Below are 25,790 nucleotides of genomic sequence, written 5' to 3' on the forward strand. Positions count from 1 at the left end.
CGGTGTTCGCGGGGGCTGCTGGGGCGCGGGCGTCGGGGACGCGCAGGGGCGCGCGCAGCGGCGGGAGCAAGCTTCTCGGGGCGCGCGCGTCGAGACGCCGACTGAGTAGAAACTGAAGACTGGCGAGGGAGGAGCCCGGGCAGGATGAAGCGGCAGGGGTCCTCCTCCGAGCGGACCCGAGCGCGGCCGTCGTCCGCGAAGGCCGGTGCGGAAGGGGCGGGGAGGGGACGGCCGGCCCGCCTCGCTCCCCGGCGGGCTGGAGGGGGTTCCGACCCGTGGGTTAATCGCGATTTCCCTCGGGCACCGCTGCGCGACACGTTCTGTCATTCCGGCTTGAAACACGTGGAGACCGGTGCCCGAGAAGGAGGTAGCGAGGGTGGCCCGCCTCTGGAGCCAGATGTGTGGGTTCGAATCCCGGCGCCACCACGTATCGTCGCGCAACCGCGTTCAAGTTGGTTCATTTCTCTGAGCCTCGCGGGTCCCGTCGCCACCCGAGGCGCTGTACCCCCGTGGCGGCATCGCTGTGATAGGTCGATGTCGCGTGCTGAGCGCAGGGCCTAACCTGTGTGACCTATAGCTGCTGCGGCGGGGGGGGGGGGGGGGGGACGCGCTCCAAAGCCACACGGCTGCCGGTGGCAGAGCTTGTGGCTGCCACGAGTCCCGAGCTCTCCCGGTCGCGCCATGGTGGGGCCGCGTGGCAGGCGCCGGGATTTGGCAGCTCCCGCCGTGAACTCCTGGCTCCTGACCAGCGCTGCTCAAAGGTTTTGATCCCAGGATCCCTTTACCTTCCTAAAAATTATTGAGAACCTCAAAGAGTTTTTATTTATAGAGTTAAGTCTACTGATACTGACTGTATTCGATATTTATTAACTAGAAAATAACCATAATAAACCCATTACTTGTTAACCAAAAAACTTTTTTTTTTTTTTCTGAAAAGGAACTATTTTCCTCAACAAATAAACAAAATAGAATAGTGCCAGTATTTTGTATTTTTGCAGATCTCTACTGTGTGACTTAATGGAACTTTCATACCTGTATTCTTAGACCTGCTTCCGCATTCAATCTGGTATGTCAGGTAGCCTCCCAAAAACTCCACTTGTGAAATAATGAGAATGAAAAAGGCAGATAAAGTTTTAATATCATGATGGAAATTTTCACTGCACAGACTCTGAAAGGATCGGCTAAGATTATAAGACCCCTAAGGCCCCCAGAGCTAAATGACCTTCCACACTTTGAGAACTGCTGCTCCAAACAAGTATCTTTTTCTTTGATCCCTACAAATAACTCCGTTTCCTAGGACAGCTGCCTTATTCCTTCTGTCATAGCCTTTTGGGTGCATCCCCACCCTCTCCTATCCAAGGCCCTTTCTTGCATGAGGCAGATGGTACCCCTCCAGTTAGAATGACCTGACAGCTAGTGTGGGTGGCTATCAGTAAACTCATGGAATTGATGCAGCACTGTTGGTTAAGAGCTGAGGGTGGCACTTAACTCACTGTTTGAGACTGATAGTCTTCTTTTAAGTAAATGAGACAGTTGCAACTTGATATTAGCAGATGATAGATTTTTGTTTTTCAAATTAAAAATTGCTTTTAAAAAAATGATAAAAGCAATATTGGGTAGGAAAAAATCAAGCAACATAGGAAAATAAAATGAAGATAGTAAAGGCATTCCAAACCCCAGCACTTAGTTATCATCAGTATGTGGTAACCATTCCTTCAGGTATTATTGTATAAAGCATGCATTCAAAATTCTTAATTTTAAAAAATTATGTGCTTAGCTTATAGAAAAAACTCAAAACTATTTTCATCATATTTTTTAGTGTAGATATGTGACTTTTTATACACTGTGCATACTGTGGATGATAATAAAGATTCTCCTGTAGAGGCCTTACTTCTGCCCTGTCTGGGTGGCTCATTTAGTTAGAGCATCCTCACAATACTCCAAGGTTGGGGGCTTGATCCCTGGTCAGGGCACATATAAGAATCAACCAATGAATGCACTAATAAGTGGAACAACAGATAGATGTTTCTCCTTTCTCTCTCCCTCCCTCCGTCCCTTCCCCTTCCTCTCTCTCTAAAGTCAAAAAATAAGTTAAAAAATAACCTTTGAGGGAAAGAAAGACCTTACTTTGGAACTTTAGATCAAGTAAGAGTGATCAGACACTTATCTACATAAATAATAATCGAAAATAGTGTTCTGAAGAGATACAATTAGTGTTTTAAAGAAGAACATAACTTATAAAGAGTTATATGAGTTCAAAAAAGGGAGATACAATTTCCTACTTTGGGAAAGAGGAAGTATCATGGAAATACGATTTGACATGAGTCTTGGAAGAGTTTAGCAGTCAAAGATGGAGATAGAAGAACTTTGTGGATTGAGGAGATGCATAAGCAAAAGTAGGGATGGGGATTAGAAGAACGAAGCATATAGAGAATACTGTGTAGTGAATTACTGGTCATTTGAATTTTGGCAGCAAAATATAAAATGTTAGTGGTAGATTGGTCTGGATGAATAGTGCCATCATGGTATTTATTGCACTGTTTTTTGTGTATTTTAGGAACAGCAAATGGATTTCTCATGGAAGTGTGTGTTGATTCGGTGGAATCAGCTGTAAATGCAGAAAGAGGAGGTAAGAGAAATTAGAGGATGAATGACAGTTTACAGTCCTCTTAAGAGTCTGAAAATGAATCCTGTGAACTGACCTTGGGAGCCTTTGTGATTGGGAAGAATCCTAGTAATTCTTTTGGAAACAACTAACCAACTAGAAAACCTACTGGAAAATTATGATCTTCTAGTCTTACTCCCCTTGTAGGTCACATTTTGAGTGAGTATCCACAAAGTGCTTACTCCCCAACTTCATTTTATTATTGAACTTAGCAAAGATTTAATTTTTTTCAAACCACTGATTTAAAGATGATTTTAGAGATTTGATGCCATTTTTGTTATTAGTACTTCTAGCTTATATATATATATATTTACATTATCTTTACCTCAGAGTTTCTTTTGCACTGGGAAACTGTTTTAATAAGAAACATAGAAATTCCTATCATTTCAGGACTGGGAAATTTTTTTTAACTTTTTATTATGGAAAATTTCAAACATATACAAAAATAGAATAGTATAATGAATCCCCATGTACCTGTTACTTAGCTTCATCCATTTTTGGTACATGGCCAGTCTTTCATCTATTTTGTAAGGGGGGGCGGTCTGCATACTTTTTTGTAAAGAGCAACATAGTATATATTTTCAGCTTTGCTGGCCACATTTGGACTTTGTCGCATCTTCTTTGTTGTTTTTTAAAATATTTATTTTTTTTAATTGATTTTCTTTTTTTTTGAGAGGGAAGTACACATCAATTTGTTGTTCCACTTATTTATGCATTCATTAATTGATTCTTGTATGTGCTCTGACTGGGGATCAAACCTGCAACCTTAGCATATCCAGACGACACTCTAACTAGCCGACTTACTTGGCCAAGGCTGCATCTTCTTTGTTTTTTTTAAATAATCCTTTAAAAATATAAAAACCATTCTTTTTTTTTTCTTTCTGATTAATCTTGTTTTTTTAAATTTTATTTTTGTTTAAAATATTACAGGTGTCCCTTCTTCTCCCCAATGACCCACTCCACCTTGTCCTACTCCCCTCCCCAGTCCCTCTCCCCACCATTGTCCGTGTCCTTGTGCATATAAAAATGTAAAAACCATTCTTAATTTGGCAATAAAAAACAATGAAGTACTGGTATGGTACATGCTGCAACATAAATGAACGTTGAAAAATTATTCTAAGTGGGAAAACAAATAGTAAAAAAAAATACCATGTATTGTATGATTCCACTTATATGAAATGCCCAGAACAGGCAAATTCATGGAGACAGAAAGTAGATTAGTGGTTGCCTGGGGCTGAGGAACATGGAGAGAGAGGAAAGTGACTACTAAAGGGTTCAAGGTTTTGGGGGGTTGATGAAAATATTCTAAAATTGATTATGGTAATAATGGTTGCAAAACTCTGTGAGTATGCTAAAAACCATTGAGTTATACACTTGAAATGGGTGCATTGTATGGTATGTGAATTATATGTCAGTAAAGATGTTATTTTTGAAAAACACAAACTTTTTAAACTTGCAGACCACAATAAAAATAAACTGTGGGCCTTTGGCCTGTGGGCCATTATTTACTGACCCCTGGTCTATATAACTACCTTCCCTCCTCCACCCCCAGATTATTTTGAAGCAAATACCAGATACGTCATTTCATCCTCAAATATTTTAGTATGTATCCCTAAAAGTACTATTAAAAAAATAACCATAATATCACTAACATACCTTAAAAAATAATTTCTTAATATCATCAAAAATACCCAGTTTTCAGATTTCTCCTATTAGCTCATAGAGTTTTGTTTTGTTTTGTTTTACAGTTCTTTGAATCAAGAGCCAAACATTTGTTTCCCTTCTATCTTTCTTTCTTTTCTTTCCTTGTAGTTAAAGAAACTGATACATCTTTTAGAGTATTCTACATTCTCAGTTTTGCTGATTGTTTATGTACTGTCATTTAATATGTTCTTGTGACCCCTATATTTCCTGTGAACTTATAGTTAACCCAAAGGCTTAATCAGATTCATATCTAAGTTTTTTATAAGACTACTTTACAGATAAGTACTCCCTGTTGCATCACACTAGGAGGATAACATCTTAGTTTTTTCTGTTTTTGTGATATTAAGATTGATCAGTAGATTCAGATATTGTCAGCTTCATCCATCCTTTAAAAGGTTGCTCGTTAGCTCTCATCTAACAGTTTTAGCAAGGTGTATTTCAGTAGGGTTTCCAAAATAGTATAATAGTTAAGTTTAGCGATTTACATTTATTAGCAGTCTACTTCTATAAAGAAGAATTTTCCCTCATCAGCTCTTTGGGTGTCCTGAGGCTCAGTTAGTACAAGAAGGACAGAATGAATACTTGCTTCTTTTCCCTTATTTACTGATTTTTGGGATAAAGAGTTTGTCCTCTATTCTTCAGCGAATTATATTATTATGAACCTAGATTTAAACATATTTGATGTATTTTAATGCCCTGTAGTTATTCTTATTGATGCTCAAAATGTCCCATCTTTGGCTGGTAGGGAGGGGCCTTTTCAAACTAGTTCCTGAGACCTTTTGACATGACCCCATAGTCTGATAATTCTTTTGCTTTTAGTATTTTCTTTTTCTTGAAATTATCTTGTTACGCTATTTAAAATAACTACTTTTTTAAAGCTTAGAATAATTAAGACTCTCTTGGAAAACATTGTTATTTTCTTATTAATGAAGATTCAAGAGTTCCACTGTGGTCAGTCTAGAAACTTCTTTATTCTAAGTCACTTCCTTATACAGGGAAAGGCAACACTATGAAACAGAATTTTAAGAGACCTAGCTTAACTTGAGTTAACTCTTAAATTTGACTACCAGTAACTGCGAGTTGGAAAATATAGCTGGGATTAAAAATAGACTTTTATAATTTGATTTCTCTCAGTTCCTACAATTCTGTTTTATATTTGGAAAAAAATATTAAGTTTGCTGTTTAATAAGAGTTTATTTTGGGCAATAATTTTTTAGCAATGCTTTACATTTTTTTAATTAAAAATTTTTTTAATTAAAAATATTTTGTGCTGAGCAATGTTTTTTTTTTCTTTTTAATCACAGGTGCTGGTCGGATTGAATTATGTTCTGGCTTAATGGAAGGAGGAACCACACCCAGCATGGGTAAGTGTCCATTTTTTGGATTGCCTGGAGACAATTGGTAATCTGCTTCATTGGACTCCTTTACTGATGTTACTAACATGTTAACTATGCTTTGGATATTGTATCAGTTAGAAATGCTTCTGATTATAAATAAACTTGTCTATCAGAGATATGATCAGGTAGATTTTTTTTTCTTGTACATCAAAAAGTTGAGAGATAAGTAGTTGCACTTAATATTGGTTCAGTTGCTGTGCAGTAATATCAAGGACTGGGGTTTTTTATCATTCCATTTTGGCATCCTCAGTTTATTGACTTTTGTTTTCATTTCTCCCTTCCTGGTCTTTGTGTTACTGACAGACCTTTTACTTCTACATATGTTAAGAACTCCACACTACATTGTTGTTGTTATTATTTCCACTGAGGCATTTTATTTGCACACATGTATTGCATCCCTAGAAAAGAACCCCAGGATCTTCCCTCCTGTGTGTTTTGGCCTTGCTTCTTCATGGTCCGTGATGCCCACTGACATTGTCATTACAGCAAAACCAAACTGATGGCCTGGGTGCAGGTTAGCCTGCCATTTTCTAGATCTTTCAGTTACACATCGAATCTGGGACTGATCACTCCACACTTGTTTAACCTTCCCATGCGGTTCACAACAATCTTCACAGCTCTGTGATTTTTCTCTCAAAGAGTCAGTTATCTTTTAAAGAGATTGAAATAATAAGAGAACAATCACATTATTTACCCACGCATAGTTACCATTTCTGGTGTGCTTCTGTTGTGTAGATCTATATTTCCATCTGGTTTATTTTCCTTCTGCCTAAAGAAATTCTTTTATCATTTTTTATAGTACAAGTGTGCTGGTGATTAATTCTTTCAGCTTTTGTATGTCTGAAAACATCTTTCCCTATTTTTGAAAGATTTTTTTTGAGCGTAGAATTCTAGGTTGACAGTTTTTTTCTTTCAGTACTTTAAAAGATGTTTCTTCACTCTCTTGCTTGTATTGATTCTGACAAATCTGCTATCATCCATACCTTAGCTCTTTTCTATGTAACATGTCTCTTTTCTCTGGTTGCTTTTATGATTTTTTTTCTTTATTCTTGGTTTGGAGCAATTTGATTATGATGTACCTGAGTGTAGTTTTCTTCACGTTTCTTAGACCTGTGTATTTATACTTTTTATCATATTTGGATGTTTTCAGCATTCAGTGTCCTTTACTCCCTCCTTTAGAGACCAATTATACTTAAAATAGAATATTTTCAATTCAATATTTGATTATATTTGTTTTACAATTCACTGATGAACTACTCTTTTTTTAAGTCTTCTTTTTCTCTGTTTCATTTTGCATAAATCCTGTTGCTTTGTTTTCAAGTTTCCTAATCTTTCCTCTGCAATGTCTAATCACTGTTAATCCTGCCTAATGTGTTTTTCATCTTACACATTGTAGTTTTCATCTCTAGAAGTCTGAGTCTGTGATGTAGCTTCTTAACTTTTTTGAATGTATGGAATAAAGTTATAATAGCTCTTTTAATGACTTGGCTGCTAATTCTAACACCTGTATCAGGTCGGTTTTGTTTGATTGATTTATGGCCTCATGATGTGTCTTGTTTTCCTGCATGATAATTTTTTATTGTATGCAAGACATATGTTTCTTTGAGGTTGATGATAGCATTATTTAGTATAAAGGTTTATATGTGCAATAGAACATATCTATAAATTTGACTGCAGTCTGTTTTTTTTGCAACAGCAATCATGATTCATTGCTTGGTGCTGGGCATATTGCTGTCCCATTCAGAATTGGGGTTTCTTTTAGCAAGGAAGACGAAATACATTCCTATCGGGTAAACACTAATGGTACTTGCCGCAGATCGTAAACTATTGAGGAATTCTGAGCTAGCCATGAATTGTGTCATATTTAGGCACTTTTATTCATAGGTCATATTTAGGCACGTTTATTCATAAATCACAAGTAAGTACAACTTTGTTCCCTTTAACATATCTGTTTCGAAAAAGGGCTTTGCTAAATGACTGTCCATAAACTTTAGCACTATGTAAACATCTCTGTAGTAGGTTTTAAATAGAGCTGTAATCCATTAGAAAGGAGAAACTGGATCTTAGGATTACACTGGCAGAACATTGAGCCTGGTAGTTACTACACTTTCAAATGTTACATACCAGTAAAAGAATTTTTGTTGTCAGCTGACAAGTGCTTTTTAAATGCAGTAACTTCCTTCTGTTTTCTAAGTTGCTTTTTTTTACCTTTGATTTTCTTATTACTTAACTTCTATGTCTACTTTTTTCTTCTTAGCATCCTTCCTTTTAAGTCTACATTTCTCTGGTTTCCTCAGTCAACTCCTTCTTTTCTAGAAGTGATACTATCATAAGAGCATATGTAAAAGACCAATAATATTTTATTGACTTCCTTGAGCTTCTAGCTCACATTTGCATTTTGATTAGTCTAATTCCTGTTCTTGTAGGTGTCCTTCAAATAGTGAAGCAGTGTGTCCAGATCCCAGTTTTTGTGATGATCCGGCCACGCGGAGGTGATTTTTTATATTCAGATCGTGAAGTTGAGGTGATGAAGGCTGACATTCGTCTTGCCAAGCTTTATGGTGCTGATGGTTTGGTATTTGGGGCATTGACTGAAGATGGACACATTGACAAAGAGCTGTGCATGTCCCTTGTAGGTAAGAATTTGTATCTGAGACCAAAAATCCTCTAATGATGATTGCATTTAATATTCCCAATATAGAAAACCACCATCACAAAACTGACTTTTCAGTCACATCTGCAGACACTTAAACTAACCTATAATAAACAGTAGTTATTTAGATGTTTGGGCAGGGGGTATGTGTGGCATAGCCTTCCTCTTTTCAGTTGCTATAGATCAGGTTTCTACTGTTCCTGAAGGGTTAAAGGGAAGTTCACCTTGATTCCTTTAATTATTGCACCAAAACCCACAAAAGCTATCACATTTGGTGAGGATGGCAAGATATGGAGAGGACAGAAGTAAACTATCTGTATTCTCAGAGGAGTGAGTAATAAATATAATACTGTTCTTATCGTTGTCAGATTATATAGTTTTTATTTGGTGCCTCTAAGGAGTGGATGGTCTTTTTTTATATAAAAATCAGAGATTAATGGAAACAGGACTTTTGAATTCGGAAGGCTGCCATTTTATTTCGGTTCACTTAGAGGAGGTTATATAAGTCCCATCTAACATGGAGAATTCTGTGTATAGTAATCAGTGATGATCTCATCATTCATGTTGTTATGTGATTCTCTTCTATAGCTATGTGCCGTCCTCTGCCAGCCACTTTCCACCGAGGTGAGTCTTTTCCATTTTAGAAGGTCTATTGAATACCATCGACAGTTTTTTAATTTCACCAAATGCCACAACCTTTTTTGGGAACACAATTCTGTAGTGTTACAGTGTTATCAATTGGTTTCTTTATACTAATCCTGGGAATAACAGTTGTAAATTTAGGAATGCACAATTTCTAGAATATATGAAGCCTTAGTTGTGAAAAGTTGTTGAAAATAGAAGGTGGTAAAAGAATACGGAGGGGACAGAGTAAGCATTGTCTACAAGTGTGTGTACTTGTCACAGCATTCTAACCAAGAATCCTGAGATTCATTTTTATTAGATTGCCTTGGCTATTGTGCAACCCACAAAAGAATAAATTACTATGGCCAGTGAAATGAAATTTATTGCCAGTTAAGCTAGACAAGACTATTCCTGGAGCTAGGAGTGAGGTCAGCTTCTCCAGAAGAATATATGATTCACAGGCAAAGAGGGGGTGCGTATCTGAAGAATTGGATTCTGTTAGGAAGGAGGAAAGAAGAAATAGATGCTGGATAGTCAATGAACAGGATAGTCAATGTACTTCACTACAGTACACAAAATTACATTATTTTAAAAAAAGTATACATCTTTATTGATTTCAGAGAGAGGAAGGGAGAGAGATAAAAACATCAATGATGAGTCATTGATTGGCTGCCTCCTGCACTCCCCCTACTGGTGATCGAGCCCACAACCCCAGGCATGTGTCCTGACTGGGAATCAAACCAAGATCTCCTGGATCATAGGTGGATGCTCAACCACTGAGCTACGCTGGCTGGGCATTTTACATTATTGATAGCTTATCTACATCAGAATAGTTTCTAAAATGTATCTGATTTCTTATTAAAGTACTTCCTGTCTATAAATTAGAGAGTTGTAATTTCTATACACTTTTGTCAAACATTGGTAAAGTGAAGGAACAAGTGTCAATTTTGCGTTCAGAGGGCACTGCTATTGCACAAGAGAAGAAGGAAGTCTTCAGTCAATTTCTTTTTGCTTGATAATATGCTTGAGAAATTGTTGAATATTTTTCTGACCTTTTGGAAGCATTCAGAGGTAAGGATAAGAGTAAACACCAGCACTTGCATCTATTTATATAAACTAGAGGTGAAGCATTTATTACCTTATTTTTCTTTACATGGATAATAAGTACCTCCAGAAAACTGTTTTCTTGACTTGCTGTTTAGCGATGCTTCTCATTAACTAGCAATAACTAAAAGATGTTAGATTGCTTAAAAGTCAGCCTTGAGGCTAGTCAAAAAAAGTTTTAAAATATGACAAGTGATTTTAATCAGTAAACATTTAGCTGAAAAACATATAGTTTAAAATTTGACATTGTAAATAATTCAAAATAAACCCATCATATTGAATGTATTTTTTTGTTCTTAATCTAAGAAAATTATTTCAAATTTCTGTTCTTTTCCTTTGCAACCACTAAACTGACTTTTCAGTCACACCTGCAGGTACTTATACTAACCTATTTTGTATAAGTTTATTAAACTATTCAAAGTTTAACAAAAATATTTTCATGTTCTCAAAATTTTATATTGGCCTGGTTTCCACATTTTTTTCACTCATGTATTTAATGAGATAGTATGAGAGTGTAATCACTGATGAGGAGGTGCTGCCATCAAAAAAGGAAAACCCTTTATAGTAGATTTAGCTGCCTCCATAGACTTAAGGGTGAAAGGAAGGGGTCTAGCACCTAACCCTCATGTATTTGAACTTCCACATCACATAGTAGCACTGAGAACCAAAGAGAAGTAACTGTTCTGACTGAGGGTCCTAGTGCCACTTTCGTCTCTGAGGAGGAGAGAGTTCTTTTAGAAAGTAGGGCAGTCTGTTGTAAACAGCTGTCTCTGTGCAGTGAGCTGTGGGCATGCAGGGTAAATAGGTTAGTACAAACTATTGGTCAATAACAAGAATGTGAACCAAGGCCTTTTTTAGGACTGGTGAGTCATGTTTTATTCTACTTATGCAGTTTGTCTGGATCCTCAGGGCAGACTTCCCCAAATTTGAGTCACTTGAGTCACTTGCATTCACAATTTTACCGTACCTGATTGTGACCTGTGCAAATTTATTTAATAATTTTCTTAAGACAAATCCTAAAAAATGTTTTAAAGAGAAACTTCTATAACTAATGAGAAATAGAAACTTCTCACTCTGATCTGCATTTAAGGAAATGCATTTCTTCAAATGTGTTCCACCTAAGTGACCACGCATACCACCGGCTGTGTGCGGACTGTGGTGTGCTGGCAAACTGGCTCTTGGGGAAAAAAGAGCCCTGATTTGTAGCATTTGCTGATTTCTGTGGTTTAAATACTCCCACATTGCCCTGGCCAGTGTGGCTCAGTTGGTTGGAGCATCATCCTGTACAGTGAAAGGACACGGGTTTGATTCCTGTCAGGGCACATACCCAGGTTGCAGGTTTGATCCCCAGTTGGGGCGCATATGGGAGGCAACCAATTGATGTTTCTCTCTCTCCATCCCCACTCTCTAAAATCAATAATAACGTATCCTCGGGGGAGGATTAAAAAAGTATTCCCATCTTAAGTGATTTCAAGCTGCCAATGGATTAACAGTCATGCTTGCAAAATTTCTGAATATTTAAGTCGGCTCTTGCAAGCCAGTACAAGCCAAGTCCAGCACACCACTGTATATATACTACATTTTAGAAATCACTGTGTTCGTGATATCTGTTCAAAATTTAAATCAAATTTTTTTTGTTTCAGCTTTTGACATGGTTCACGATCCAATAGCAGCTCTAGAGACTCTCTTAACCTTGGGATTTGAGCGAGTGTTGACCAGTGGATGTGACAGTTCAGCACTAGAAGGGCTGCCTGTGATAAAGCGACTCATAGATCAGGTACACACAATTTCTTTTCTTCGTAAGACTGTTGTGGTTACTCCTGATATTCTGCTGTACAGCTAGGTTGTGAAACTAAATATTACTTACTTTGTGTTTATAAGAAAAAGCAAGCATGCAGTAATATATTTGTATAATTCGTATTTCTTTCACATGAACTTTTTTAGTAACCAAGGGTCTTAAGATCAGATTATAAACAATGCCTAAGGATATTATCTAATTTGGGTAACCAGAGCAAATTTTACTTTTTCTCTGCCATCATCATTGCATAGTTTTAAGCCACATCTTCCCACTGGCAGCCTTTGTATATTCAGGGGATCCCATATAAAATTTGAGATAATTATCATTTTAGATGAATTCTAAAACTAAAGCTCTATTTTTCTCTCATCTCTTTCTGTGTATCAAGATAGGAGGAAATGTAATATTTTTCTCTTGTATGCCCTGGTGCATTAGCATCATCTGTAGGGCAGTCGGAAGATGGCTTTGTTATTGGGGCATGTCTGTTTTTTCTGACATCAATCCAGAGGCATGGATTTTGAGAAGTGAGAGCTCTGGATTTGAGACTCAGATTTGAAATTTATTTGCTGGTAGTAATGTTGAGTAGATTACTAACCTTTAAACCTCTGTTTCCTCAAGTGTGAAATTGAGATAAGTTTAATACTTCCTATATAAGGCTGCTCTGAGGATTGGTAGAGATAAGATATCTGAGGGCCTTAGCACAGGGCTTGACATATAATACATTTTAATACATGTTAATTTCTATTATTATTACTACCCGGGTAGACATCTGCTTAGGTTTGCTTTTCTACAGTCATGAAAATAATTTTTGGAAATTTCACCTAAGGGTCTGATGTGACTTTGCTAGTCTGGAACTTAACTGATTTTACAAATATTTATTAAGTATATAGTAGGTACAGGGCATTTGTTTTATGGTGATTACCAAGGAGCGCGCGCGCGCGTGTGTGTGTGTGTGTGTGTGTGTGTGTGTGTGTGTGTGAGACCTTGGAGAAATTATCTAACTATCCTCAACTTCAGTTTCTTCTACTACAAGTTAGCATAATAATGGTACCCTACCTCCTAGAATAGTTGTGGATTACTTCAGATTATAGCACAAAGTGTGACAGTTGGTAAGTGCTTTATATTGTTAAATCACTTTGGTAACCCTGGGCCAGCATATAGTTCTAAATAATCCAAATAAAGTGGTAGAATTCATCTCTTAAAAGTATCATCTGCCTGTGTTTTAGAAAGCTTTCACTTAGAAGAAATAGTTAAATGTTACTTTTTCCCTCCTAAAATCATTTCAGCTTTCTAGGCAATAAATATTTTGTTTTATGGATGCTTCCTTCAGTACATTTAAGAATCCTAAACAGTCTCGTTCCATTTACTTCTCTAACAATTATTAAATTTTATGAAATAGCCCCTCCCCTTTTACTCTCTATTGCCTTGCTTAGTTTTTTTCCGTTGTACTCATTGCTTCCTGAAATTTACTATGTAAATACCCCTGTCTGTCGTCTGTCTCCCTTGAACATGTAAACCCCATGGGAACGGGGACTTTCTCTTTCTCTCACGTCAGGGAAGCGACATCTTTTCTTTGTCCTCTCAGGTTCACTGTTTGAGGGCCCACAAATTAAACTGACAAAAGACGTTAGCAAGAAGAAAACAGCTTTTAATCATATATGTATTTAACAAGTAACTTTTTGAAAGATAAATGGACCCTTAGGAGAATAGATGGGAGATAGTTTTGTGACAATGTCTCATTGGGTGTATTACTGATTAGTTGCTCCCAGGGAGGAGATTTATGGCAATTAAGTTCTGTTTTAGTTCTTTTGGGAGGCTCTACTCTCAGGTAGATAAGGAATTTCAAGAACTCAAATGCCTTCAGTTCAAAATAATTTTTATGCCACAGTGGCATGTTCTGGACTCCTTCAGCCTCAGTATTTTGCATACCTAGAGCAGTGCCTGATTCATAGTAGGCTTTTACTAAATATTTGTTGGATGTATGGACAGGTGAGTAATGACATTTGATAAATACTTTCATGATTGATCAATTTGATCAGGGTTAAAGAAAATTGTTTGGAAGGGGGTTATATATACATATAATTTTTTAGTAATTTTGTAGCTATTTTTCCAAAATGACATCTAACTCAACTATTATGAAAAATTGTTTATCTTTTCAGTGACAAATGTGCCAGAAGTTAGGGCTTGAGGTCACTTGATTGTTTTACTGAGTCCCTGTTACTTAAATACTGGTCTGGGTGTTCTAATTTTGCACAGTGTAGAATACAATCTGTCGTTGACTCAGTGTACAAAAGAGTAGTCTTTTTTACACCTTAATATTCTAATATGCAACTAAAACAGTTTTGTAGCAATCCATCATTTTTTCTATGACCACTCTTTCCAAGTCCTTTGTTGGTCTCTGTTTCCCTTTTTGCACCAGCGTATCATTTCTTACCCTCACTTTCTTTAAGCTAAAATACTTTGGAATCCTTCTCATAGAGAGCTTCTGCGATATATCTAGCTCTTTGGAGCTGCTTTAGAATTTGCTACATAAAATCTCTCAAAGGACAATCTCAGTGTTCACCTTAACTTTACACTGATAGTGACTTAACTTCAAGTAGCTGTAACTTGTCTTAAAAGTAAGGAGGAAGGTTGTTTTGCCCTCTACTCATGACTAGACTCTCTTCCCTGCTTACGACCTTCCTCTTCACTGCTTTTCTGTTCTCACTGCTTTTGAGACTCTCTGCTTCTCGTCTTCTTTCTGTATTTGTTATTTCTGGTGTTAGTTGGTTTTTACTCTATTCCCTCCTTTTGGCTCCTGTTCCCTTCCGTCCTCTTGTGCCCTCTCTCCTTTACCCTCTGCCCCTCCGCTCACATTGGACCTCATACCTCTTTTCCCCTTTTCCCCATTTCTCTTCCCTACACTGAGCCCATCTTTCAGTTTTCTCATTTGTCCTAACTGAACATGATGTAGCATTAAGTATTTTTTCAACATTAATTAGATTTATTGAATACATTAGTTGAGTGTTAAAGTGTTTATGGAAAAAGAAATGTTATGGGTGGTTCTTAAATGAATTTTTTCTGTTGTTTGACAATACTCAATAGAAGAAAGATTGTCTACCTAACCCTGAGTTGGGTAGAGTGTTGGCTGAGTGCATACATAAGCTGAACAGTTGAGACAAATGACTTAGAATTCTGTTTGGTTGGCAAGATCGGCTGGTCCAGTATTAAAAACCCATCTTGGGGAAGCCACGTGTGAAAAAATTTAATTTATGTATAATGTAAAGATTTTATTCTGCAAATTAGTGAGCCTGACATAGTATGTAATTTTTATTCTGTCCTTGTTACCTACCTGCTACCAGTGGTTCCACTAAGTATGCATTTGTAATAGGGTGATTTCCTTTTGACTTTCAGTGATATATCACCAAAATTTACTTAGGAAGTGTGATGGAAATTGGAATAAAAGTAAGGAAATTTTAATACCTATATTCTGGAATTATCATAAATTAAAGCAATTCATATAGTCCAGTTTTATTACTTAAAACCCACTTAAGTGGACCTATGGTTTTATTTAGTTGGTATGATAACCTAGGGAATTTAGTTGAGGATACGAAAATTGAGTAGATTTCCCCCCCAGCAATTTATGCTATGATCTTTCTTTCCTGCTGAAATCTTGTTTAAATTCAACTACTTCCATCCCGTCACATACCAGCAACTCAGAGTAGTGTTATTTTTCAGCAATGGCTTTTCTTAAAGTGGTGTAATCATTCAGTATTTATATTGTATCCTTCTGTTCTTTGTGTTCATAACAGTACAAGTTTTTAAAGTAATACAATAAAGTAACTGGGTAGAAAGAGTTACTTTGCTGAGATCTTACTTACCTAAGATCCCAAAGAAACAGAAAAGATCTATTGACACTTTAACACTAGTAATAATTTTTAAATTTTAATATACTTATGTTTCTGTTCTCACTGCCTTACCATCTCATTTAGAAAAAGATATTAAAATTTACTTGTTTATTTTTTTCTTTTTTCAGGCAAAAGGCAGGATTGTGGTAATGCCAGGTATTTATTTATCTATCCATTCACTAGTGTGACACTGAACTGTAGTGACGGAGGAGCAAAGGAGGCAGGGCAGTATGGGAGAAAGTATTACTACATGGTGTTCAGAAAGAAGAATATATTCTTTGATTAAGATAGTAGATCGCTGCTGGAATTTACAACTTTAGATAAGGAGGAGAACATTCTAGCAGGGATAAGCTCAGAGAAGAGCGAAAAAGGAAGTAGATTAGAATTGTGTTTGAGGATGTTCGTCTCTGGTGAGGCACACCAAGTTTTCCGCTACATGGTGTTAGGGCCAGATGTCCAAGTTGTTAACAAAGTGTAAACAAACATAATATCCCTGGATAAATAATTCCTGAATATCTCTGATCACCACATTCTTCCTTGTAGTTAGCACAATGGGATCCTGTGCTGACAACTATCAGATCAATTAAGAACATAATAGCTCATTATGAACAATTTTTGCAGAATTTAAAAATTTTATCTTTATGCATCTTTAAAAAATAAGGGCATTTTACTGTAATCACAGTACCACTATCATATTTATCAAAATAAACACCAATTCTTTAATGCCATTTAATACTCAGTGAATACTCTCTTTTCTCTAGTTGCCCCCAGCATGTTTTTTATAGTTCATATGTTCAAATCAGGATCCCATCAAAGAATAAGTATTGTATTTGGTTGTGTCTTAATATTGTTTAATATAGAGGTTTTCCTTTTCTTTTTTCTTGTTTTTAAAAAAATGAAATTTAAAAAGTTTGGGCCCCTTATCCTGTAAAATGTCCTACTTTCTGGATTTATCAAATTATTATTTTTTTTATATTGTTTAGCTTGTATTTCCTAGCTACTGCATTTCCTATAAACTAGTAGCTAGATTATAAGGCTTGATTAGATTCTGGTTAAATATTTTGGGTAAGAATACTTTATGGGTGATTCTGTACATATAATATTATATCACATCAGAAGGCATACAGTGTCTGGTTGTCTCACTACCAGTGATACCAAGACTGACCAGGGGTCAAAATGGTGATAGCCAAATAAAGGCCAGCTTTAAAAAAGAGGCCAGATAAAGAGGTAGCGTCAGAAATTTAGAAAAGTTTTTACCTGTAGCAAGTCCCAGAAACGTGAGCAGATAGAAAGCATATGTTATCTGTCAAATTGAGACCCTTTATTAACGAGACTTAACTAAGTCTAATGCATTCCCATTTAAAACTAAATGTATTCAGTCTTGACAGCTAATAGCCAAACTTAGACAGTTGTTAATATTAAGATTGCCTTTGCTTGTTATGTAATTATTATCTACTGTGTGCAAGGCATTCCTTGAGATGCAGAGTTATAGGAGAAACTACCTAAGGCTTACAGTGTTAGGTGAAAAGATGTTGTATACAAAAATATTTGTGATTATTTAACAAACCTTACCAAGCAAATTACAATTCTGTGCCAGGTTCTGTGGTGAATATGGGAAGACAGAAATGAATATGAGGTAATCCTTTTACTCGAGGAGCTTACAGAATATATCTATAAATAAATTATTACAATTTCATGAAAATAAGTGCCAAGAAGCAAAAATCTCTAGTTAAGTCAAACTGAATGCCTAATGAGCATTCATCATTGAGAAATATAAAGATAAATAGAACACAGTAGTTTCCCTCTAGGGACTTTCATAGTGAAGTTTACGACATAGTTAGGCTCCAGTTTCCTCATCTGTAAAGAGTGGGTATTGAACTAATTGTCCTTTTTGGTTCCAACTGTAAAGATGTGTTACTCTGTGTTTGGAAATTGTATTATCAATGTCCTAAAGGTGCTGATAACTGGAGCAACATGGTTTTAGTGGCCAGATATCTTGTTATGTGTTTGAAGGAAATAACATATTTGTCTTTATATCCTTATAACAAGCTCTAAGGTAGGCAATAATCCCTTTTTTATTGGTAAAAAAAAATGAGGCTTAACGGTTTAAAGTAATTTATCTAAGATAACAGCTGTGCGGAGTTACAGTGGCGAAGCCAGGATTCTAGTCCAAATCTAACTTCTCAGTCTGTATTCTTTTCACTTGTTAGGGCTCAGTGATGCTACAGTATCACATAAAAAAAGTTAACGAGTCCAAAAGAGTGTGTAAAGTCATTACTGCAGCAACTTGAGATACAAAGTACATATTTTATCAGTCATTAAGAATATGCCTTCCTATATATTAGAAGACAAGGATATAAAGATCAAGAAACTAATTTTGTATTTATAATCTGGCATCAGTTGAGAATATGAATCTTTATATTATAAATATTTAAGAGATTGTTCATTAAAACAAATGAGTCATCATAAAGTACTTGATTGTAGATTTGTAGATTGCAGTTTTAATAAAGGAGATTCAGATTCTTCTGTGAAATGAAACAAAAGTTCATATTAAAATAAACTATATAACACCTGGCATTATTCCCATTTCCAGTGACATCTGTGTGATCTCCAAATGCTGGTCCAGAGAGAGAATCTTGGAGGTTCTCTTTCAGATACGTTTCTGAGGCTGTGATTTTGTAGCTTTGTCCTCAAGCCTGTCCTTCTTTTGTTTTAATTTGATTTTTCTTTAATTGAGAAGGAGCAGGGATAGAGCGCTCGATGATTTTCCTTGCCCTACAGTAATCTTTCTGGATTTAAAGTCTGTATCGTATAACATTGTTATATAACCAGTGGACATAGAAGATTACGTCATAGGTTCTAAGACCTTATTAGTTATTCTTCAGAATCTGTAGTTTGTATTTCATCATTCTTTTCTAATTTTATTCTAGCTTAGAAGAGAGAAAATAATTCTTGAATTAATGAGAAATTTCAGTCTGAGGATTGTATACAGAGCAAGCAGTCATTATTATTTATTAAATTTTATGCAAAATTCTATTCTACTTAATGTATTACTTATTTTTTCCAACAGGGGGTGGTATAACAGACAGAAATCTACAAAGAATCCTTGAGGGTTCTGGTGCTACAGAATTCCACTGTTCTGCTCGGTCTGCTAGAGATTCAGGAATGAAATTTCGGTAAAATTGTATTCTTTGACTCATACAAGAAGGGAGGAGATTAATCTTTACTTCTCCACATAGGAAAGCCTTAGTTAATGACATGATAAATGAATGGAATGTTGTGATAAGTACTTGCAGTCATTTTGCAGTTTCCGACTGCAAAATGGTGATGTGAGGGCAATCTGGCTGCTACATCTGTCACCCCATTGATCGCCAGGGTCGATCCCTGATCTGGCTGGCTAGGCGGGTGTCGCCCTCCTCCCTCCCCATTCCATGTGCATCCTTTGCAAAGCTGCACACTCAGTTGAGTATGTATGGCCTTCCTCCATAGAGAAGAGGACCGTTCTTCGGTCAAGGGTATACAAGCAGCTGCGCTCCCTTGTGAGAACCTCCAAACGAGCATTTGTAGGAGAATGGAGGGTAGTCAAGTTTCCAAGACTCCAGACATCCAAATGAGGTGCTGTGTGTGGCCATCTGTCTTTCTTTAAAAAAAAAAAAAAATCCACTGCAAAATGGTTCTTATCCTGCTTTAAATAAGCAGGCTCTTCTAACATAGGTGAACCATTGTATCATTAAGTCATTGTTCAACTTGACCAGTTAATAATATACTAATTTAGCATCTAAGCTTCAGATGAGTCAGATAAGTATGTGTGCTCACTCACCGGTGCTTTCCTTCAGCAAACTTAAACTATGGCGTAAGGATGGGAGAGTCATAGTTATTTTTATCTCTCCTACCTTTAGTACTTAGTCTTCCTTTATCTTTGCTCTCTATTTTCAGTTATTTTGAAATGTTATCACCATTAAGCCGTTGAAACTATTATGTGTTTTTATTATACTTGAGAGGACTCCTATAATTTAATAGTTAGCAGTTGATTATTTATACCCTGGGAAAATGAGATGTCAAGGAAGCAAGAGCTTTACAACTTACACTAGATACAGAATCAGTTATACTGTCTGGTAGATTTGGCTGCTAGGTATTTCAAGTAATTATTTAATAAAACTTTTGAAATATAGTAGTCCAGGGTCCTCAACTGACTTACCCTTGTTCTAGGCCATGAAATAGCCTATAAATTGAAGTGCCAGTAGGAGGGCTCATTTAACAATTTATATAATTTTTTGTTCCTTTATTATTTCTATTGCAGAAATTCCTCTGTTGCCATGGGAGCCTCTCTTTCTAGCTCAGAATATTCTCTGAAGGTAACAGATGTGACTAAAGTAAGGACTTTGAATGCTATTGCAAAGAATATTCTGGTTTAGCCAGACCTCTCTGAGAGATGTGGATATCACAGGATGAAGCAGAAAAGTAGTGTACAATTCTCTGTGACTCCACTTTAACCTTCTTCTCTGGCCAGGACAGTCATGGTCTTTGTTTTAAGTCTCCCACGGTCATGGAGAATGTTTCCAAGAAGAAAACTTAAAACAGAGCTACCTTTGCTTAATCTTTGCCAGCCATCTTCATCGTCATGGTTAAATCTGATCTATGCTTCTGTAAACAGAGGCTTAGTCTGTTTTCATTGGAATTAATTGATGAACTGAGAAAATTCAAGTGCAAGATATGAATTGAGAGTGTAACTTTAGGTACGGCTTCATAGCAGTACTTTGCATTTTCATTTGTAAAATAAAAATATCCATACTACTGTGGCAGTCTCTTATTTTTACCCAGAATAGTCTAGCAAAATACGAAAGGGAAGATTTTTGTTTTGTTTTTCCTCCATTCTCTCTTTTTATTATGTATTCATTAGGTGCTAAGGCTACAGAGTAAAATGGTACAGCATAGAAATTCCCGGACTTGGGAAGCAAGATGTCAAAGTTCCCAGACTTTATAAAGGCAGAGGTGATCTCTGGTGTTCGCCAGGTTACCTCTGCCTCTGTTCCCAGATTGGGAAATGGCTTAACCATAACATTCATCTGACAGTTTAAAAAAGCTATAGTGAGAATTGGAGAGGTGAGGGAAGTTACCAAAAGAGCTACTTCTTTCAGTTGAGGCTACGGGTAGGGAGAATGTAATCTAATGGTGAAAGACACTTTTCCTACGAGCAGGTCCCAAATGGTGAAGTTCATCACTACCTGTATCTGTCACTGTCATACTTATAATATCATTTTATAGTAATAGCACGCTGATAATAGAACTGTCATTTCTATTCTAGGGAAGTAACAAGCATAATATAAAGAGCTTGTCTTTGGTTAGGAAGTTAGTTAATGGAGCCTCTATGAATGCAGTGCACAGATTTGGGTACTTAGGAATGTATATACTAAGAGCCTTGCCTTTATTAAATGTGTCCCTTTCCTCACCTTTAAATCTTATTTCCTTTCTTCACCTAATATCAGACACAAGACAAGATGTCCACTCTCACCACTTTTGTTCAACATTGTCCCGGAGGCTCTAGCCAAGGCTATTACGAAAGAAAAAGAATCCAGATCGAAAAGGAAGAAATGAAATGCTCTCCATTTGCAGGTTACATGATCGTGTACATAGAAAATTCTAAGGAGTAGACAGACACGAAAAATGAAAGAACAAGTTCAGCAAGGTTGCAGGATATAAAGTCACATACAAAATCGATTGTATTGCTGTACACTAGCAATTAAAAATCCTAAAATGCAATTAAGAAAACAATTCCATGTATGTTAGCATCAAAAGGATGAAATACTTAGGAATAAAAGTAATTGAAGAAGTACAAGACAGTACACTGAAAACTAAAGCATTACTGAAAGAAATTTTAAAAGACCTAACAAATAAACATCCCGTGTTTGTAGATTGAAAGACAATATTGTCAAGATAGCAGTACTCTCCAGTTGATCTGCAGATTCAGTGCTATCCCTAGCAAAATCCCAACTGCCTTTTTATTGATTGATTGATTGATTTCAGAGAGAGGAAAATAGAAGGAGAGAGAGATAGAAACATGAATGAGAGAGAGCCATTGATCGGCTGCCTCCTGCACACCCCCGGCTGGGGATGGAGCTCACAACCTGGGCGTGTGCCCTGACTGGGAATCGAACCATGATCTCCTGGATCCTAGGTTGATGCTCAGCTGCTGAGCCACACCCGGCCGGGCGGGAGGGAGAATTTTTAGGGCAGGGAAACAACTCCATGTGATACTGTGATGGGTATAGAATGTACAACACCGAGAGTGACTATAAATGTAACCTGCAGCCAGTGGGTGATAATGATGCGTGAATGTATTGTAACAAATGTACCACTCTGTTGGGGAATGTTGATTAAGTCGATAACAGGAGAGGCTGTGCATGTGTGGGTGCAGGAGTATATGAGAAATCTCTGTTCAATTTTGCCGGGAACCTAAAACTGTTCTACAATGTATTCTATTTTTTAAAAAAAGCAAATGCAACTGGCAGAACAGTATGTATGACTCCATTTTGACATAAATTTGTATATTTATATGTATATGTTCAAATAATATGTATTGATTCAAGTGAACTGTCAATATTTATTATTCCTTGGGCAAGGGAGAGCAGGAGCTTTGGAGACTTTACTTTTTCAGTATACATCAGCAATGGTGGAATAAACGTCAGAGAAGTTTCTGCAGCCCAAAACAGGTTCTGAAAGAACTAATGGAGGTAATTGTAGAACCGTTATCTGAAGTCTTTTTGAATCACTGAGAATAGGAAAAGTATCAAAAGACTGGATGGGGCAAGTGCCTTGATTTTTTTAATAGAAAGGTGCTGAAAATCAAATAAAATCTGACAATCACTGGAAAGGTTTGCTAAATGAAGGACATTGTTGGAGTTTTGAAAGAAAGATGATCATTAAGAACCAGAATGAGTACTTTAAGAACAAACCAGGTGGTGGGGTGGATACGGGGTGGGGGGTGGGGTCATTGGGGGAAAAGGGGGACATCTGTAATACTTTCAACAATAAAGATAAATTTTAAAAAAAATAACAAACCAGGCAACCTAATTTAATATCCTTTTTTGATGTGATTATTACATTGGCAGCTGGTATAGTGTATCCTGAACTCAGCAAGGCCTTTAGTTGTTTGAAGAACTATATCCAAGGTGTCCCCCAAAAATGTATACACACTTTCAGTAATGATTAATTCCAGTGGGTTAAATCTGAAAAGAAACATCAATTGAACTATCAGCTGTAAAGTCTGTATATATTTTTTGGGCGACACCCTGTGTATCTGAAGAAATTAAAAGAATGATGTGACCTGACGAAGATCTCTACCCATATTCCAAAAGGGTCTGCAGTAGCTTCAGCACCTTCGGCATCTTTGTCAATGACTGATAGGCATTAAGAGAGCTCACATTTACTGGGCATCTATTATATGTTAACCTCTCATAGGTTTCTTAAAAAAAGAATATATTTCTGTGTTAGGCACCCTAAAGTCTTTGTCTCATTCAATCCTCACAATAATCCTATGACGTAGGTATTTTTATTCCTATTTTACCAATTAGGAAACTGAGGTTCAGAAAGGTTAAGAAAATTGAACACTGGAGAAAGAATATATGCTCTGGGGGAAAGGTCTGATTAGAAAATCTTGAAGATTTTATGATTTAATGCGCATAATATTTACACAAAAGACAAACTACTATGATGATTCCCTTTACATAAGGATACACCATAGGATTTCTTTAAATCACAGGCTCTCCTAGTGCCCTGAAAATGTGATCCGAATATGTCGAATATATGCAGGTTTTCAGGGATGATCCTGTTCTATTGGATGAGGTGTTCTGTGAATTCCCCCCTTTGAAATGTTATGGATATTTAAAGACCACTAAGAAAGGCTGCAAAAATGTACAAGAGTCAGGAAACCTGGATCCTGACCTTAGCTCTGCTGGTCTTATGTAAAATAATTGCTCCTAAGTCTCTTCTTAATTGTCTTTAAAATCTCTTATTAATGGTTCAATGTGTGTGTGCTATAAATAATTGATTGCACAAAAATAATTCAGTAGGAAGGAATGTTTGATCACAATGACTCAGGGAAAATACGTTGTAACATTTCTACTTAGTAAGCAAATGTTAATAAGTGGTTGAATTTCAATAACTTTGGAAAATCTACAAAAGTTCAATGTTCAAGATGACCACAGTTGTATGCTTTTAGTTAATGATTACAAATAGACCTAAAAACAGTTTTCTTTTCTTGTGCAATATCTTAAAGTAGACATCCAGATTTAAGTGGTAACAATAAAAAGATTGGTTTTTCTTTACATTTTTTCTCATTAAACTTTGTTTTAATGGGTCCCAAATTCTTGACAGATTTTTGGTCAAGTTGTTTTTAATAAAATGTGCTGATTTTAAAAACTACTGACTTAAAAACTGCCACACACATACAAAATCCAAAATGGTCCCAAACATTCTCCTTTCCTTCTGAAGGTTTTTATGAGCTCTGCCCTTGTTTTTTGAAGGTTTTAATTTATAGCTGCTGTATCAAAAGACACATTTCAGTGCAGTGTCTTGTTGGACATGAACAACCACATCATCATCTAATGACTTTATTTCTTAACCCTTTCATCTAAAAGTTAATAATTTAAAATTTTATGTTTGTTTTAGATTCAAAGCCTGGTAAAGTCACAGGTTACGGGTGACTGAAATAATTCCAAGGGAGCGATGTTGAAGTAGCTGTAGAGAAATGAATTTTAATTAGTGTGATATAAAACTGTATAATAAAATGGAAATTTCATGGACTTGCAAAAATTCTGAGTTTGTAAAATTACCTTCATTTCTTTGGCATCAAATGCTTACACTCGTAATAATAAAATAAGATGACACTTCTCCATAAAAAAGAGAAGTGTGCTTACTAGATCGCATGGTAAGGACATAATTGTTTAGTTTTGTAAGAAACTGCCAAACTTCCTTCCAAGGTGGCTGTACCATTTTGCAATCCCACCAGCAATGAATGAGTTCCTGCTGTCCCACATCCTTGTCAGCATTTGGTGGCGTCGGTGTGGTGGGTTTTGGTCTTTCTAATAGGGGTGTAGTAGTCTCTTGTTTTAATTTGCATCGTCCTGATGACATATGAAGTGGAATATCTTTTCATATGCTTATTTGCCATCTTTATATCTTCTTTGCTGAGGTGTTTATTAAGGTCTTTGGTCCACTTTTTAATTGGGTAGTTCATTGTCTTATTGTTGAGTATTAAGAGTCTTTTGTATATTTTTGGACAGCAGTCCTTTACCAGATATGTCTTTTGCAAATATTTTCTCCCAATATGTGGTTTGAGTTTTCATTGTTTTGACAGTGTCTTTTATAGGGCAGAAAATTTTAATTTTAATGAAATCAGGTTCATCAATTCTTTTTTTTCTTTCATGGATCATGCCTTTGATGTTATATCTAAAAAGTCATTGCCAAACCCGAGGTCATCTAGATTTTTTCCGTTGTTATTTTATAGCTTTGTGTTTCACATTTAGGTCTATGATCCATTTTGAATTAATATTTGTGAAGGGTGTAAGGTCTATGTATAGATTCATTTTTCACATGTGGATGTCCAGTTGTTCTAACACCATATATATATATTTAAATATATTTTTATTGATTTTATTTAGAGAGAGAGGAAGAGAGGAGAGAGAAAGAAAAACATCAATCTGCTGCCTCCGGCACATCCCCCACCGGGGGGTAAGCCCAAAATCCAGGCATGTGCCCTGACCAGGAATCGAACCAGCAATCTTTCGGTGCATGGGATGATGCCCAGCCAGCTGACCCACAGGGGCCACAGCTGACACCATATATTAAAAATACTGTCTTTTTGCCCAGCCGGGCGTGGCTCAGCAGTTGAGCATCGGCCTAGGATCCAGGCGATCAGGGTTCGTTTCCTGGTCAGGGCACATGCCCCGGTTGCGGGCTGCAG

General features: G+C 36.6%; 1 protein-coding gene across 5 annotated transcripts; it reads left to right on the forward strand.

Annotated features, from left to right (window-relative positions):
* The first annotated feature begins 1 nt into the window (after nucleotide 1).
* CUTC (cutC copper transporter) lies at nucleotides 2-21,688 on the forward strand. Of its 5 annotated transcripts, XM_081158922.1 has the most exons (11): nucleotides 104-205; nucleotides 999-1,066; nucleotides 2,558-2,629; nucleotides 5,674-5,733; nucleotides 8,193-8,402; nucleotides 9,008-9,043; nucleotides 11,791-11,924; nucleotides 15,958-15,985; nucleotides 18,900-19,005; nucleotides 20,130-20,184; nucleotides 21,316-21,688. In XM_081158922.1, exons 3-11 carry the CDS (start codon nucleotides 2,578-2,580, stop codon nucleotides 21,478-21,480), a joined length of 846 nt encoding a protein of 281 aa, XP_081015048.1. In that variant the 5' UTR covers nucleotides 104-205; nucleotides 999-1,066; nucleotides 2,558-2,577; the 3' UTR covers nucleotides 21,481-21,688. The 5 variants fall into 5 exon arrangements, with proteins under 5 accessions (XP_081015045.1, XP_081015046.1, XP_081015049.1 ...); XM_081158919.1 differs by lacking the exon at nucleotides 999-1,066 and having other exon boundaries at nucleotides 2-205; nucleotides 20,130-20,202; nucleotides 21,316-21,587; XM_081158920.1 differs by lacking the exon at nucleotides 999-1,066 and having other exon boundaries at nucleotides 2-205; nucleotides 21,316-21,561.
* Nucleotides 21,689-25,790: the final 4,102 nt, after the last annotated feature.

Source organism: Miniopterus schreibersii (assembly GCF_964146895.1).
Source record: "Miniopterus schreibersii genome assembly, chromosome: 14".
In the NCBI taxonomy this organism is placed as follows: domain Eukaryota; kingdom Metazoa; phylum Chordata; class Mammalia; order Chiroptera; family Miniopteridae; genus Miniopterus; species Miniopterus schreibersii.

Coding starts and splice junctions, on each gene's coding strand:
- CUTC (XM_081158919.1), top strand. CDS start 145: ATGAAGCGGCAGGGGTCCTCCTCCGAGCGGACCCGAGCGCGGCCGTCG. Junction 5,734..8,192: donor AGGAACCACACCCAGCATGG/GTAAGTGTCCAT, acceptor CTGTTCTTGTAG/GTGTCCTTCAAATAGTGAAG. Junction 19,006..20,129: donor GATTCAGGAATGAAATTTCG/GTAAAATTGTAT, acceptor TTTCTATTGCAG/AAATTCCTCTGTTGCCATGG.